This window comes from Lepidochelys kempii, chromosome 9, assembly GCF_965140285.1.
Source record: "Lepidochelys kempii isolate rLepKem1 chromosome 9, rLepKem1.hap1, whole genome shotgun sequence".
In the NCBI taxonomy this organism is placed as follows: domain Eukaryota; kingdom Metazoa; phylum Chordata; order Testudines; family Cheloniidae; genus Lepidochelys; species Lepidochelys kempii.
Window position 1 is genome coordinate 85,017,087 of NC_136388.1, and position 15,448 is coordinate 85,032,534.

At 40.9% G+C, this 15,448-nt stretch overlaps 1 protein-coding gene across 1 annotated transcript in view; it reads right to left on the reverse strand.

Annotated features, from left to right (window-relative positions):
• Positions 1 to 15,448, reverse strand: part of COL4A5 (collagen type IV alpha 5 chain) — a 138,634-nt gene that overhangs the window by 10,171 nt on the left and 113,015 nt on the right. Inside the window, exons 38-46 of the mRNA XM_073361228.2 lie at positions 14,912 to 14,992; positions 13,782 to 13,880; positions 12,490 to 12,540; positions 11,450 to 11,635; positions 4,578 to 4,711; positions 3,825 to 3,897; positions 3,605 to 3,676; positions 2,778 to 2,906; positions 2,514 to 2,612 (exon numbers count right to left, since the gene is read on the reverse strand). Coding sequence (XP_073217329.2) covers positions 2,514 to 2,612; positions 2,778 to 2,906; positions 3,605 to 3,676; positions 3,825 to 3,897; positions 4,578 to 4,711; positions 11,450 to 11,635; positions 12,490 to 12,540; positions 13,782 to 13,880; positions 14,912 to 14,992 — 924 coding nt within the window. The remainder of the gene's footprint in view (positions 1 to 2,513; positions 2,613 to 2,777; positions 2,907 to 3,604; positions 3,677 to 3,824; positions 3,898 to 4,577; positions 4,712 to 11,449; positions 11,636 to 12,489; positions 12,541 to 13,781; positions 13,881 to 14,911; positions 14,993 to 15,448) is intronic.

The window sequence follows — 15,448 nt, forward strand, 5'->3', positions numbered from 1 at the left end:
CAAACCCACACACATGTATGTGCAGTGTAGCAAGTTAGTCCTACCTGACTTGCTTACATGTCAAACAGCAAGTCAATGGCAGAGCTGAGCTAAGTGTCTTACGCTAGAACACACTCCCCCTCTTTGAGGAGATCCAAAATCCACTGAAATAAATGGAAAGACTGCAATGGGCTTTGGAATAGGCCCCAAGAATGGAAGATAAAATATGCCATAACAACCTTAGCGCAGAGCATAAAGAATGTGCCTGGGAACTTCAGGGTCCCCTCTTTGTCATTGCTCTTAATTAGCTAAGTTTTTAGAACTCAATCTCTAGCAAGTTTGACCTTTTCCCTTCCAGGTTCTTTATTAAGGACATTCTCTTCTTGCATGTTTTCAAACTATGCTAACAGAATATTTCACAGAGCTGGTCAAAAAAAACAGGACAAACAATTCCAAAAAAGGAATTTTTTGCCTCTTTTTGTTGTTGAAATTTTGACCTTTTCTCACCAGCACTGATATTTAACTTCTTTAGGCATATTCCTTCCCTTAATTTTGATTGTATCAGGGCTTTTTAGAAAACTTGGTACAAATTACAATCTAGAACCTCCACCTCCTCCAGATGAAGATTCAGCCCTGAGGGTTCTGACTCCAGCATTCAAGGCCTGTTACTTTGGATCACCATCTTATTTGCATAATTTGATTCCCACTTACTCCCTACTTGCCTTCTATTTCTAGTTGATGGGTAAAAATTTCAAAAAAGTGACAAACACTTCAGAGTCCAAATCTCACTGAAAGTTTATGGGACTTTGGGTCCTGGTGCTTTAGTAGATTTTAGCTAGTATCTAGTTAAACTTTTCCCCTCCCACAGTTCAGTGCCTTTGCTCCACACAGACCTGACTTGCTGGAATTCTTTCCCCATGAGAACAGTTTTTCTGATCCATTGTTTCAATGCAAAAACATAACACTTTATTTTCCTTTCTACTCCTCTTTGTTTGTTACTGTCCTAATTATACACCATGTGTCACAGGCTGCAAAGAGTGTTCTATTGAATTCAAAACAAAGTGAAATAAAACAACATCCAGGGACCGGATTCGGCAACAATATTGGTACGGAGTCTGCCACTGAGAGGTTTTAAGACTAATGACTTTTCAAGCCTATAGCATACACCAGCAAAGACACCACATTGGTCTATCTAACAGCAGGATAGCTGGGAAACCCTTGTGACGTTGCACTCCATATGTTTATGGAAATATGTTTATAAGTGTGAATATGATGTAACTGGAATATGCTTTATGCAAAAGGTCTCTTGTAAAGTATCATTACAAAGCGTATGATCTACTGAGTCTGTTCATCCTATTTGTATGAATGTATCATTCTCATACCTGAAGCTAGAAACATGAAGTATTACTCTGAAGTCCTATTGTAACTATGCAAAGCGTGGGCCATTAATGGTGGCTTGGAATCTTGATGGCTCCCATTAACTAGGACAATTGGCTGTAAATGGCTCTGTTTACTTGCAGGCCTTCCTGCGTTTGTGAGAGTCAGGCCGGAGAGAATGGAGGCTTGGGGTCCCACAGGACATGTGAACATGTCACATTATACTGGAATCCATCTTAAACCTGGTGCTTTTCCATTTAGAAGGAAGGGCGGGAACCCAGAGAGAGACAAAGGATTCTCGCCTTGTGCCAAAGATATAAAAGGGGGTGGAACAGAACAAAGGGGGCTGCCAGTCATGAGAAACCCCAGAGTTACCACCTAAGCTGGAACTAACAAGAACTGTACCGGGAAAGGATTGGGCCCAGACTAAGAAGGAGTCTAGTCTATGAAAGAAGCTTATTGGAACATCTCTGAGGGTGAGATTTACCTGTACTCAGTTTCTTAAATGTATTAGGCTTAGACCTGCATGTTTTGTTTTATTTTGCTTGGTATTTTGCTTTGTTCTGTCTGTTATTACTTTAAACCACTTAAATACTACTTTTTATACTTAATAAAATCATTTTTGTTTATTAGTAAACCCAGAGTAAGTGATTAATATCTGGGGGAGCAAACAGTTTGCATCTCTCTCTAACAGTGTTACAGAGGGGAATTTATGAATTTACCCTGTATAAGCTTTATACAGAGTAAAATGGATTTATTTGGGGTTTGGATCCCATTGGGAACTGGGTGTCTGAGTGCTGGAGATAGGTAACCTGCTGAGTGGTTTTCAGTTAAGTCTGCAGCTTTGGGGAGTGATTCAGACCCTGAGTCTGTGTTGCAGCAGGCTTGTGTGTCTGGCTCAACAACACAGGGTTCTGGAGTCCAAAGCTGGCAGGGAAGATGGGCTCAGAGGTAGTTTCAGCACATCAGGCGACAGTCCCAAGGGGGGTCTCTGTGACCGAACCTGTCACAACCCTATTCCTAAAAATGTAATATTGTTGCATGTGAATTGCAATAGAACACAAGTCCTGACATTTGTCTGCATTCTTAAGAAGAGATTTTTTTTTTTGACATACCAACCGCCTTTTTCCTCACCAGAACTAGGGTATTTATTATACCTGGTTGCCCTGGAAGTCCTCTCTCTCCTTTACGTCCTCCTGGACCATCAAATCCAGGAAGTCCATCTCGCCCAGGATCCCCTGGAAGGCCTATTGGACCTAGAAAAATAAATGAAGCAATGAAAGTTACACTCTTGCAAGCTCACCAAAGTCTCGGCAAATAAACCCAGGAACCTCTCTAGAACAAATGGTCTACTGCATCCTGTTAACTAGTCACTTTCTATAAAAATAAGCAATAAAGCCTTCAGTCCAGAGTGATCATACCTGGCAATCCTGGTGGACCTGGCAATCCTGGTGTGCCTGACAATCCAGGCTGGCCTGGTGGACCTGGAGGACCTGAGTCACCTTTTACTACAATGGTTTGTCCAGAAGGGCCAGGTAAGCCTGGTGGACCTAGGATAAAGCAAGTTTGTATCAGAGAGACGGACAATCCAAGATGGGAGTGACTCCAAAAGACTCAAAGGGAAGTTTGATTAGTTCATCAGCCCTATAATTCTTTAAGATGACATCAGCCAAGAAATCTGATCAATGGAATAAACACTGTAACTAGAGGTTCAAGGCAAAAATTTGCTCTTAGTTGCATCCTTGCAAAAAGGATAGATTGACTCTTATAGGGGCTGTTCCATGTATCCAAGGAAACACAGAGTAAAGTCAGCTTTATTACTGGCATTAAACTGTGCTGAAGTCCTTTTCTCCATGGTGCCCTTGAGTCAACATGGAACCACCACACAGAAAAAACTCAGTGGAGGAAGTGTTGGAACAGGAAATCATCAGCTACCCCCCGCCCCTGCGAGCAGCTTCTTTCCACTGAATGAAGAGGAATGGGTCTACATCAGATATCTAAGTGGCTTTTCCCTTACTAGGAAAGTGGAAATAAAGTTTTAAAAACAATGAATGGTGTTTGTTATTTTAGAATGGTGTTTAAATTGCTGTTCATATCATAGCATAAAAGGACAAATTCCATTGTTGGGGTATCTCTGCCCAATCTGAGTGAATTACACCAGGAATGGACTTGGCTCCATGCCTGTGGGTCCAATTCTACCTCCCTGAAGATAAGAAAGTGGCAGGGTAGCATCAACCATGATTCATACCTGGTGGACCTGATGGGCCTTGATCGCCTTTAAAACCAATTGCTCCTGGAGGTCCAATGGGGCCCTTCATACCTGAAACACCAAACCAATACAGTTACACAGTGAAAGTACGTGCTTCCTGAAAAGATCTACAGCATGAGTGCCCAAAGTGGGCTCCTCTCCTCTACTAGTTGGACATTACTGAGTTCTAAGGGCTTTGTTTGAAATGACTTTTAAATACCTGGAAATCCTGGAACACCTGGAACCCCAGGATCACCTTTCATTCCATTCAGGCCGGGACGACCAGGATCACCCTAAACAAAGTAGCTTCACAATTATTTAATCCTCTCATTGAGTCTCAGGAGAGAAAAAATGTGGGCTGGGGACAAACAAGAATCTATAGGATTCCCAAGCTTTCTTGCTACACATAGAAACTTGAGTCAGGAAACAGCACCATGAATGGATAAATCCATAGCGAAAAAAGGAGAGCATGCAATAGGGCTCATTTATTACTACATCTTTGAACAGGACCAGTAGGTGGCCTAGAGTGGGAGTTGTGGGAGGCTCGGCACCTTTGAAAAGCCAGGCCTAAAGGAGTCTGAGGCTGGGCTTCCAAAAAACCGGGGTGCCCAAAACCCATGGCCAATTTGATACACACATACACGTACAGACACTGACTGGGAGATTTGCCATCATCGCTCACTGGCAAGGGGCAACAGAGCAAGGATGGCGCACTGGCTACTGTTGCTCTCACTTGAACACTATGGAGAAACACACTACGTGTGTGTGGGAGGGAAGAGGGTTAGAGATGATCCCAACGTCCTCTATACCTCCCCGGCCCACTAGAAGCCAGGATCTGTTCCAGAGTGTTAGAAACTACAGTATGGCTTTAGGTTCATCATAAAATCCATCTTCCAACTGGAAAGCTCCATATTTGATTCTCTTTAAAAATAAAACACTCCCAGCTAGAAATAAGCATCACTCCTTATCATACCTGGCGTCCAGGTGGTCCTTGATCTCCTTTTAGACCAGGGAGGCCAGGCTGGCCAGGCTGACCTGGCTTTCCTTTTTCTCCTTTAAATCCTCCATTTCCAGGGGGACCCCGTGGACCTTCTGGCCCTGGCAGACCTTGATATTACATAACAGATGTTCATGGATCAGTATGAGTCAGCCTGCCCATGACTTCTGTGCAGTCCTTATATGCTATGGATTTGCATATAAGGACTGTGGTCTCTACATTAAAATATATATATATATTAGCTTGGCTTCCCACACCACCAATGCAAAGTGCATGGCTAGGGCCAATCTAATGGCAGTACATAGCGTTCTCCCCTTCTTGAGTGTTTTCTTGATTGACCAACTCCATTGTGAAAGCCAGTGTCACAGAGTAAAATGCTGCCCCTTATTGCAGACAGAGTTTGATATTTCCATTGAGGGAAGCAGGACTGGTGTGCCCCCTCCCCAAAGTGCTGCTCCTGACTGGGGAAGGTAAAAAATATCTCTAAATCCTGCCTCTCTTGGAGGCTGTTCCACCACGGAGAGGCAGAGGAGACAGGAGTAGGGGTAAGAGCAGAGCCTTCCCCAACCAAAGCTCAGGGGTGAATGCCCCTTTCAGTTGATTAATCTCCTCTCCAATAACTAGGCTGATTTCAATATATAAACCCCAATGGAGATTGGACATTTGTTTCAATTATTTTCTCTAACATTCAGGATTAGTTTATTCTTAAATGTGCACTCAACAGATTTCTCCACTGAGCAGTAGGGGGTACCTAAACAAGACCCTGGTGATTGCATTACCCTTTCCTTTTTGTAGACAGAGGGCAAAATACCCTGTTGTTGACATTTTCATGTAAGTTCATAAAAACAACTCATAGTATATTGAAAACAAAACACCTGATGAGATCATTTCACCTTTGTTCCACAGTGATAAATACAAGGTCAGCGTTACTCATGTGTGACACAAACAAACTGTATGGCAAGTAAAATGGAAAGTGTTGCTATGATTTAAGTCACATATCTATTTATACCTTTATATGTGGAGATGAAGGGGTCTTACAAATAGAGTCTTCTCTTTGCTGGAGAATTCATGACTTTCTCGTCCTTAATTCTACCCATGTAATAAGATTTTGTAAGTGTACTGGCTTTTCAATTCTTCTGAAACTTTTAACAATTTAAAGTCTCTCTTTAAAGAGCTCAAAGAGGCCACGTACAGAGAATGGATTTGATGAGTGAGATTTCTGCATGCAGTTCTGAAGATAAAACCCTAACCATTTCTTTTTAAAATTCAGTAGCAATTTAGTGCCACATATCAAACAAGTCGTGCAGTTGTCAGCTACAGACACATGCCACCATACAAGCTTATTCCGAAGAAACACTGGGTCTGCTACAGCACACATGAGAACTAATTACAGGTTACCTTCTCAGGAATGCTAACTGTCAACAGGTACCATCTGCAGGGTACCCACAGCACTTAAAAACAATCTTTGAATTACAGGGAAACATCAATTTTTCGTATGACAAATGCAATGCAGTGAAATAAATTGACCAAGTTAAGAATCTAACCTGGAGGACCTGGAAGGATCAGAGTTCACCAAAGCCCAATGATCGATGTTAGAAGGATCAGACATCACACAGTACAAAACAAGATTACTAGTTAGAAATAGTACAGATGATAGATAGTATATGCACTAAACAAAAACCCATTTCACCAGTATATTTTGTATTTACAACATAATCAACATGCATGCAAAAAACCATACATGAGTAGGCAAATATATACATTTTTCACATACAACTTATTCTGGTGATTAGGCTGCTAAGGCCAACATGACACTCTTCATTAAATCAGAAACTTAAGCTTTACTGAAGAGCATGTTTTTGCTTTAACGTTACAAGTGAGGTCTGTTGCCAGTTAGTCCTATACAAATGAGGGTTGTCCTAAGTAACCATTTCACTGACAGAACACCGCCTCTGCATGGCCTAGAGTTTGGTGGATATCCAATTTAATTAATAGAGTCAGAAGCTTTCACCTTCTTTTTGGCCGAAATTCATCTCTGTGCAGAGGGTTACCACAAGATGCAATCACCACTTAAGTCCCACTGCACAGATGTGAATGTCACCATTTGTGAATGGAAGCTGAAGAGCAGAATACTAGTGAGCAACACAAAAAAAGGAACAAAAGAAATTTTTTAAAATGTGCACTGGTCAGGTGCTAGAAATGTAATCTGGAGGAAAATATATAGCATGACGTGTACATCTATGCTTAGAACTGTTCTCTTGTTGGCATTGTTCTTGATAAAAAATGCCACAAAATGCTAATTGGTCTGTTTTAATTTCTTAGGGAGATTTTTTTATGCTGCGACACACTTGGAAAGCCAATTTAAAGGTTCTTCTGTTCAGTGCAGCAAGTCTTTAATGACCTTCTCCCTGCCATCCTCCAGAATTAAGACAATCTGGATCCATCACCCCTCACCCATTTTCATGTCAGTGAAATGATTTAAATATATATTTCATGCAATGTTCAGCTAAAAACCACGGTAAACATGTCAGGTTTATCTCAATGCTCTATTTTTCTACACTTTTCTATGCTTTTGACACTTTATTAATACTAGCTTTATAATGGTTAAAAAAAAGCATCTTGTTGCTAATGTTAATTTCTTATAAAATGTAATTCATTCTTATGTAAGTTTTGCTATGATTTCCAAATAGGATGAATGCCTAGCTGAGAGTCTGTGCTGAATTTAGTGAGATAGAGAGTATTAGACAAAGCATGGAGAGGGGGCTAGCTCATGTGGCCCTCCGTCTTGAACTGCAGCCCCTCTGCTTACCCAAGACGCTGGGCGTCGCATGGAGCATGACTGCTATTCAAGCCACACTGAGTGACGGATTTGTGACGCAGACAAAACCACAATTACATAAAAAGAGGAGACGACGTTATTTTTATACTTTATGACCTAGAGCGGATGTGGACATAGATTGGTACATTAAGTCTCTAGCAGCACTTAGTGTACACAGTTAAAACTAAATTGATTCATTGCTATTCAACTTTGATCACAGCAGTTTGTTTCCTACAAGTCATCATAGCAAAACTTTCAAGACTTCATTTAATAAACTTGTAATTACGTAGGTATGCCAAGTCACTTTCATTCTCAGGACAGACATTGGGACTTTACAACATCTGGCTAGTGCTGCATGCACAGTATATTATGATTTAAATAAATCTGAAAAAATGGCTAAGCACTTATGAAACATCTCCTGCAGTCTTAGAGAGGAGATAGCTTTGTGCTCCAATTCTGTTCATCTAGTATATGGCAATGGAAGCCGCTCTCTGTTCCACAAACTTTATGGAGGTGAAACACGGGTATGAAAATAAGGGCTTGTCTACATGGGAAAATTATACTGGCATAAGCTAATGTGTGAATTTGAAGCGCCATAGTTATACTGGTATAGTCGCTGGGTAGGCACTCTTATTCTCATACAAGAGGGCCTTTTTGGGGTAGTTTATGTAACTTTGGAAGGGTTTTAAGCTTTAAAAAAGCCACTCTAATTCTAAAATAAGAGGGCCCACACAGGGAGTTATACTGATATGGTTAAACTGGTATAACTGGTAAAGCTTTCATGTGTAGACAAGCCCTAAGTGAGCTATTCATAATAACCAGAACTGCGTAACAGCATGAATGGATAATTCTTCATCTTTTTGCACAGCCTGCCCTTGGAAAAGTCTTCTTTCAATCCCTTCTATATGCACTGGCATACACATCTACTTTCCTTCCTCCTGCTGCTTGTTAAATAAAAAGCCTATAGGTATCCTCAGACCCCAACTGGTTTGGTGAACAACAAATATTTTACAGAGAACAAGTATCACAGCAGAGGCACCACATGAGGTGCCCATTGCTCACTTTTTATTTCATTTAGCGTTTTTCTTCTCTTAAGACTCAAAACAACAATCAAGATAGCCATGTTAAATTTGCAGAACACAGAATCTAAAAAATAAGGAATTCTTGGCTCTCAAAATCTACATTTAAGATTATACAAAATATATGCTTGTCAACTTTACCAAAGAAACAACATAATAGATTATGAAGGCTAATCCAGACTGTGTTCCTTATACAGTGCCCTCACTCCTGGCTGTCTGTAATCAATAACCGCATGTTTTACAGAAATGAATGTTGTCATCTGACTGACCTCCAAACCATGGATCTACAGGGAAGGGATGAGAACACTGTGCAGCATATCAGTTTTTAGAGGGGGAGGGTGGGAGATATTTCTTATTTTTCCCCTTTCAATTGGACTGGGAAGAAATATTACAAAATATGTTTCCCAGTCAGGGGTGCGATCCTGCAGGCTTCTGAAAGCCACTAGTAAGGTGCCACATGGTCTTAACTTGTCTGTAGTTAGGGAACAAAGGGTCCTCAGCACTTCCCAGGATCAGTCCCCAAACGATGGGCACAGTGGAGACTGAAAGCCTGCATTTGGCTTTCCTGTACTCTACACATCAAAGGTACATATGAAGAATGACTTGGTATACCTGACCTTAGTTCTCTACATTTATACACCAAAAAAGGTTTTTTTAAAGTATACACATTCAACTTCATGCAAAGTACTATTTTGGAGTTAAGGGGCTAACCTGAGGGACCTGGGAGTAGGGATCAAAGTTCACCAAGGCCATCATTACAACAGGGGGAAAAACATCAAAACTGTTAGAAATGTCAATGTATTAAACTAAACCTTTAAATTTAGATTTAGCTCAATATTGCTTTACATACAGTACACAAACACCAAACTATTACTGTTCGTGGTCAAAAATAAATTAGGGAGTTAAAAATAGTGTTTCATTCTCTTAGGAATCTGCTTTACTGTAGTAGCTATTCATAAACCCTTACTATTATCATCAGGCCGAACTCATCCCAGATATAACTCAGCAGAAGTCAATGGAATGACACTGGGTTTGAATTTGGTCACTTTAACTAGTCTGAAAATACACCCAGATGTTAGCAAGCAATGGATGCATCTGATTCATGTTTCTATTTATTATTTCCTTAGGAGTGGGATAATTTGTCAGCAGCAGAGCTGCTTTTATGACTAACTGCCTAAGGTTGAAATGTTATGAAAGCAGCATTTCCATGATGGGCTATAGCCCTTTTGTTCTACAAAGTGCTGATTGGAATAGAACTGCAGTAATAGTGCGGTTTATCCACATTAGTCCATGCACAAATGAGCAAGACAAACATTTCACTTGATATACTACATGCAACAAAAATGGAGATGAAAGAGAGAAAACATGCCTGAGCAGAACTTCACTGGTGTTTTCCAGCTGATAACCTAAAATGTGCACAAAATAATGGTCTTGTCTTCTAGTTCGCTGACTGATTTAGGTTAATAATTGCAGGGTTTATACAAAACATGTAAACAGGATCAGAGACCAGCAGAAATCTACCTATGCTACAGGTAGATTTTGGGATTACAAATTGTTCAGAATTTAATGTTTTACATTATACAGTTTAGATTTTGTGGATAACTTTTCGCATGAGAAATTATTTTAAGTAAAGGCTCCGATTGTTATAGAACAGCAATCAGCTGCCCTATGGAATGTTTCATCATCATAATACTTTGCACTTGGATACCACTTTTCATCAGAAGATCTCAAAGGTCTAGATTGTCACAGCCCTTACTTGGAGTTGCATCTACTTGCACCAGAGGTTAATTTGGCTCCAAGCTCACAATCCTAAGGACTACAGAAAATGTATATTGAAAGAAACCCCACAACTTCCCTTTGCTTCCTAAATTGCTAATATATGGATAGCAGTTATTTTGTAAATGCACTAACTCAATGTTTACCTTCTTCACCCAGAGCTTTCACCAACGAAAAATCCCAAATTCAGAATACTCGCACAGTTTCAGTTTTAAAAATAAGTGTTTTCTATTTGTAAGCAAGCAAACAACTTCATTTCAAAAAGCTGCTTCTCTTGAAAATGAATGTCAAGTGCATTGGATGGCAATTTATAGTATTAGCTGCTAATTAATTTCATGTCCAAGTAACAACTGTACTTGGACTTGAGAGGTGAAAGACAGAATATTCACTGACACAGTCCTTAATTGCTCAAAAGTGGCATCTTAAGATAGATGAATTTTCCATGAAACAATATATAAACACATACATTAATCTAATTCCTCAATACACCAGGGATCTGCTCAGTGATGTTAACCCAGGATGGAAGTCATCATTTCCAGAATTAGTAGATGCAGGAACAAGATACAAACATGGAATGGAAAGATGAAGACTGCATGGTGTTGCACTGAATCCACTGGAACTGTGTGACACGATGGAACAATGATGTGCATACATGATGTTGAGATGAAGAAACCACTATCCGATTTGATCATGCTGTGATGCTATTATGAATTTGATTTTCATGGGTCCTAGAATGACGGAGTTTATTACTTTTATTTTTGTGCACGATGAAATTCATTGATCATGTGACAATGCCAAAAAGGCGTATTTGGCAGATGCTGCAAAAGTTGATTTGGTGCTCTCTAGATGATTGCTGTGACAACATGCTGAGAATCTCATGTTTATCAATGCATTGTATTTTGCTGCCAGGTATGAGCAGGGTCTTTCAAAAAAGAGACTAGCAGAAATCAAGATTTTTATTTGTTTTTAGTATCTTTCTTAATATTGTTGCTTTTGGCACGACAGCCTTTTGGTTACCAAGAAATATTTAAAGATTATACCATGGAAACATGGCTGTCAGCCAAACACTATATCAAAAAAATTGGTCTGAAATTCAGAAGTTCTAAAGGCCAATAACCTGCCAGCAAAATAAAGAATTATTGACAGAGATGGACTGTTATGAACTGCATGCCTACCTGGTCTCCCCGGTACACCTTGTGGACCAGGACTACCTTTAAGACCTTCCATAGGTGGCCCAGGTAGGCCTGGTGGACCTTGTGGACCTTGTAGACCGGGGAATCCCTGGAAACCTGGTTCACCCTTCAAACCTGTAAGTCCAGGGGCTCCTGGAAGGCCAGGTAATCCCATCTCGCCCTTTTGCCCTGTTAAACCAAACAGACATGTTTATGGATGCTGTATTTAGTTTAGTTACATGTAAAATATCCAAACTTCAGTTGAAGTACTAGGACTTGATTCCATTCTTGCTTATAAAGGTGTAAATCTGAACACACCTCACTGGAACCAATGGAGTTACACCAATGTAAAACTGGTGCGAGAGGACAAGAAGTACAACTTGTGGCATGCAAGAGGACCTTGCTAAATCTCACTCTGCTACTCTTCAAATCCACTGATGCTCAAACTCATAAGGGTCTCACAACCCCACTTCTGAGCAAAGGTTTAATGGACGTGACATTGCTGTGGTGAGATCCCCCAGTATTAAGACTTTATTAGTCTCATACAATATAGCACAGAGCGTTAAGACATACAGGATACAATTTTCAAAAGTGCCCAAGTTATTTAGGCGTTTTAGTCACCTTGAAAGTCAAAGTAAATTAGACTTCTAAGTGTCTAAGTCATTCCTGAAAATTTGCAGGTGACTTTTGAAAGTCACTTAGGTGCTTCTGCAAATTTTACCCATTGTCATACCTTATAACTAAGCCATATTTGTTAGGAGTAAAACAACAAACTACAGTGCATGATGCAGTCGATTTAACCGTCTTGTCGTTTTTGCTTAATTGTTAATTCACTAAGTTCAATAGTGAGACAAGGGTCTCTCAGTTACTGATGCAAATTAGAGAGGTCCTACTGTAGTATATGAGATAAAAGGTTACTGCTACATTGTTAATTTGGTACAGCATAACGATATCAGCTAAACGTCTACCACCTTTCCCCCCTTTTGTGTGTATATACATTTTACAAACATCCTTATTAAAAAAAAAGAACAACAACACTTTGCCTGATAATCCTGGGAGTCCAGGAGGTCCTGGGCGCCCAAAACCTGGCTGACCTGAAAAAAAAACAGATTAATCTTTTTACAAATGTGGAGTGCTCAAATCTCCAGAAGCAGGAAGCCTAGGGTAAAGATAAGAAGTTAGAATCCCTTACCAGTAATTCAGTTTCCTTAATGAGGGGTTTCTAATAGGGTTCTCGCTCACTTCCACATCTCCCCTCAGTGTTAAGGGATCTCTTCCAAGGTGATATGCTGCTTACATGGCATGTTTCTTTCCATCCTCAAGATGGTCTTTCACATTGTGGGTTTTGGTAAATTTGCATTTGTAGTTGTGTGGTAGTAGCTATTTTTAAGAGAGTACCTTCTGGATCCAAGAAGGTTCTAGAGCATGGATGGACATTTTTAAGGTAGTAGAGGGCCACACAACCCACTAAAATGCTTTGGTGGGCCATTCTTTTAAAAAAAAAAAAAAGGCTCCAGGATATAGTGGAAGAGGAAGCCTTCATGGCTGAGGAACAAGAGGCCCTTGCTGTCCCAGTGCAGCTTGCTGGCTGCTGCTGTGAAAACGGCCGAGAGAGCAATGAGTCCCACAACAACGCTACCATATACACCTGCCCACCCATGTTCAGCTACATGATCTCTGGGAAGGAGGATGAGCTTGTGCCAATAGACACTACCCTGCCACTGGGGACATGCTACCCCCATTCAGCAACCCCAGCAGCTGCCCACCAGGGCCATCCTGAAGTGAGTTCACAGTGACCAGAGCTGCCACCTTCTGCCTGCACTGCAGCAGGTGCAGAGGAACTGCCTCCTCTCCTCCAGGAGGTAGGAAGAGCTGCCTCTCATCCCCTTTCACCATCCTCTGCTCCGTGCTGGCCACGGCTCTCACCCCTTCCCTCACTCCAGGTGCTGGCAGAGCCACCTCCTCTCACACTCAGATTTGGGTGGACCTGGGTGAGCCCACCCATGGCTGCATGCCTAGTTGATTGGCCAAATAAGGTGATCTGGCAGGATGGGTGCAGCTCATCCCTAGAGGAGCAGAAGCAATGGCAGCTGGAATGGAATTAGAGGCAAAGGGATTGTGCTCAACTACAAAAGCCTTAGAGGGCCAAATGTCTAAGAGCGAAGAGAGTTCTTGCTCTGTATCTCACTGGAGGCTTGATGCCCTTCGTTGTGTGCACCCCCAAGAGCTGGGAATCACAGAGGCTATTCTGAGGGAGCATGGATGGTTTTGGAAGAGGACTGAGCAGAAATCAGAACACAGTTAGAAGCAGAAAATAAAAAGGAAGGAAGCTAACCTGGTTCACCCTTCTGTCCAGCTGGTCCAGGAATACCATCCCGACCTGGCTGCCCTTTCTCCCCTGGAAGACCTGGGGTGCCAGGACGGCCAACATCACCTAAAAAAAATATAGCAACATATTAGAGCAAAAGCACACCAACGGCAAAATTAAAACTGAAGGAATGATCAAGTAAGGTAAGGTCCATGTGAATGAGAACATTTAAAATCGAAACGAAAACTCTTTCCTTCTCTGCTTTCTGCACTCACAGAAAAAGGTCACAGAACTGTGATCTTTAAGCAGTTTAGTGGTGATTAAAATCCATCTAATGCTTCCTTTCAGAGGTGAAATAAGGTTCTTGCTTCTGCAAACACAGGCTAAGCTATTACAATGCTTAATATAAAGAAAGCCTACAGATACTTGCTAGTTTCAAAAGGTAATGAGATAACTTCGTCAGTGACACAAGTGGTCAGGGTTGCTAATGGAAGGAAGGTTCAAGTATAATGGAATTACTGTAGTTTGGTTTCAGGGCACTGTACATACACGTGTGTGTGAGTGAGAGAGAATGAGAATAGATATACATCAAACAATACAGTTGTCAAGATACAAAAAAAGAAGCTATTTCAAATTTTAAAAAGGTTTATGGGACCAAATCCTGCAGGCAAAACTTCCATGACAGTTTACAGTTTTAACCCATTAATTGGATGCATAGTGTAACACTTGCAATCACAGTACTCCTTTTGCCAGGTCTAATTCCACCATGGTAAATCTTCACTTGCCGTTAGTGGATCTGGTCATATGCCCTCTGTTATCAATGGGAATTTTGCCATCCAAGATGGGACTCCCATGTCAGAAATTATTATGAAGAAACAAAGAACCCATAATGCCAGCCTACGTTTTTCTGAAAGGGAATTTGGATTTTTCAAACAGCATTTTATAGCTTTCACTTTCAACTAAAGCTTTGAAGCTATTTCAAACCATTCTTTCCTGTTTAATCCTGCAAGTCACAGTTTGGGAGTCAGATATATACTATAGGTCACAGAACTTTCTGATGAACAGCACAAGCCAGGCATCTATAGAAACATAACTGAGGTTCTGCAATCAGTCTGATGGTTTTTCTAGCTTGACTTTGTTGTACTATTCATGCCTACCTGGTGGCCCAGGTGATCCAGGGAGACCAGGATTACCTGGGGGTCCATCAATACCTTTTGGTCCTGGAATTCCTGGTGTCCCTGTGAAATAGAGACATGTTAATCAAACAAGACACTGCAATGTTTTATCAGGCATTGGTATGCAATGGATAAGGTACAAGTCAGACCAAGTAAAGGGTGTCAAGAAAGTATCAAGATACTGTACAATACATGCTGCAACTGTTAACAACATAGATTTGCAACCATTCACTTAAAGGGACAGTAGGGCTTTAAAGAAGAGGAAGTTCATCAATATAAAACATGGTGGCCTAAAGGTGTTTTTTTCCTGCCATCCTTCAGAATTCCACCTTCTTAATTACTTAATGCTGAAGGCCAACAGCGTATCTAACTTAAGTCAGACAGGTTTCAGAGTAGCAGCCGTGTTAGTCTGTATCCGCAAAAAGAAAAGGAGGACTTGTGGCACCTTAGAGACTAACCAATTTATTTGAGCATAAGCTTTCGTGGGCTACAGCTCACTTAATCTAAAATGGATATAAC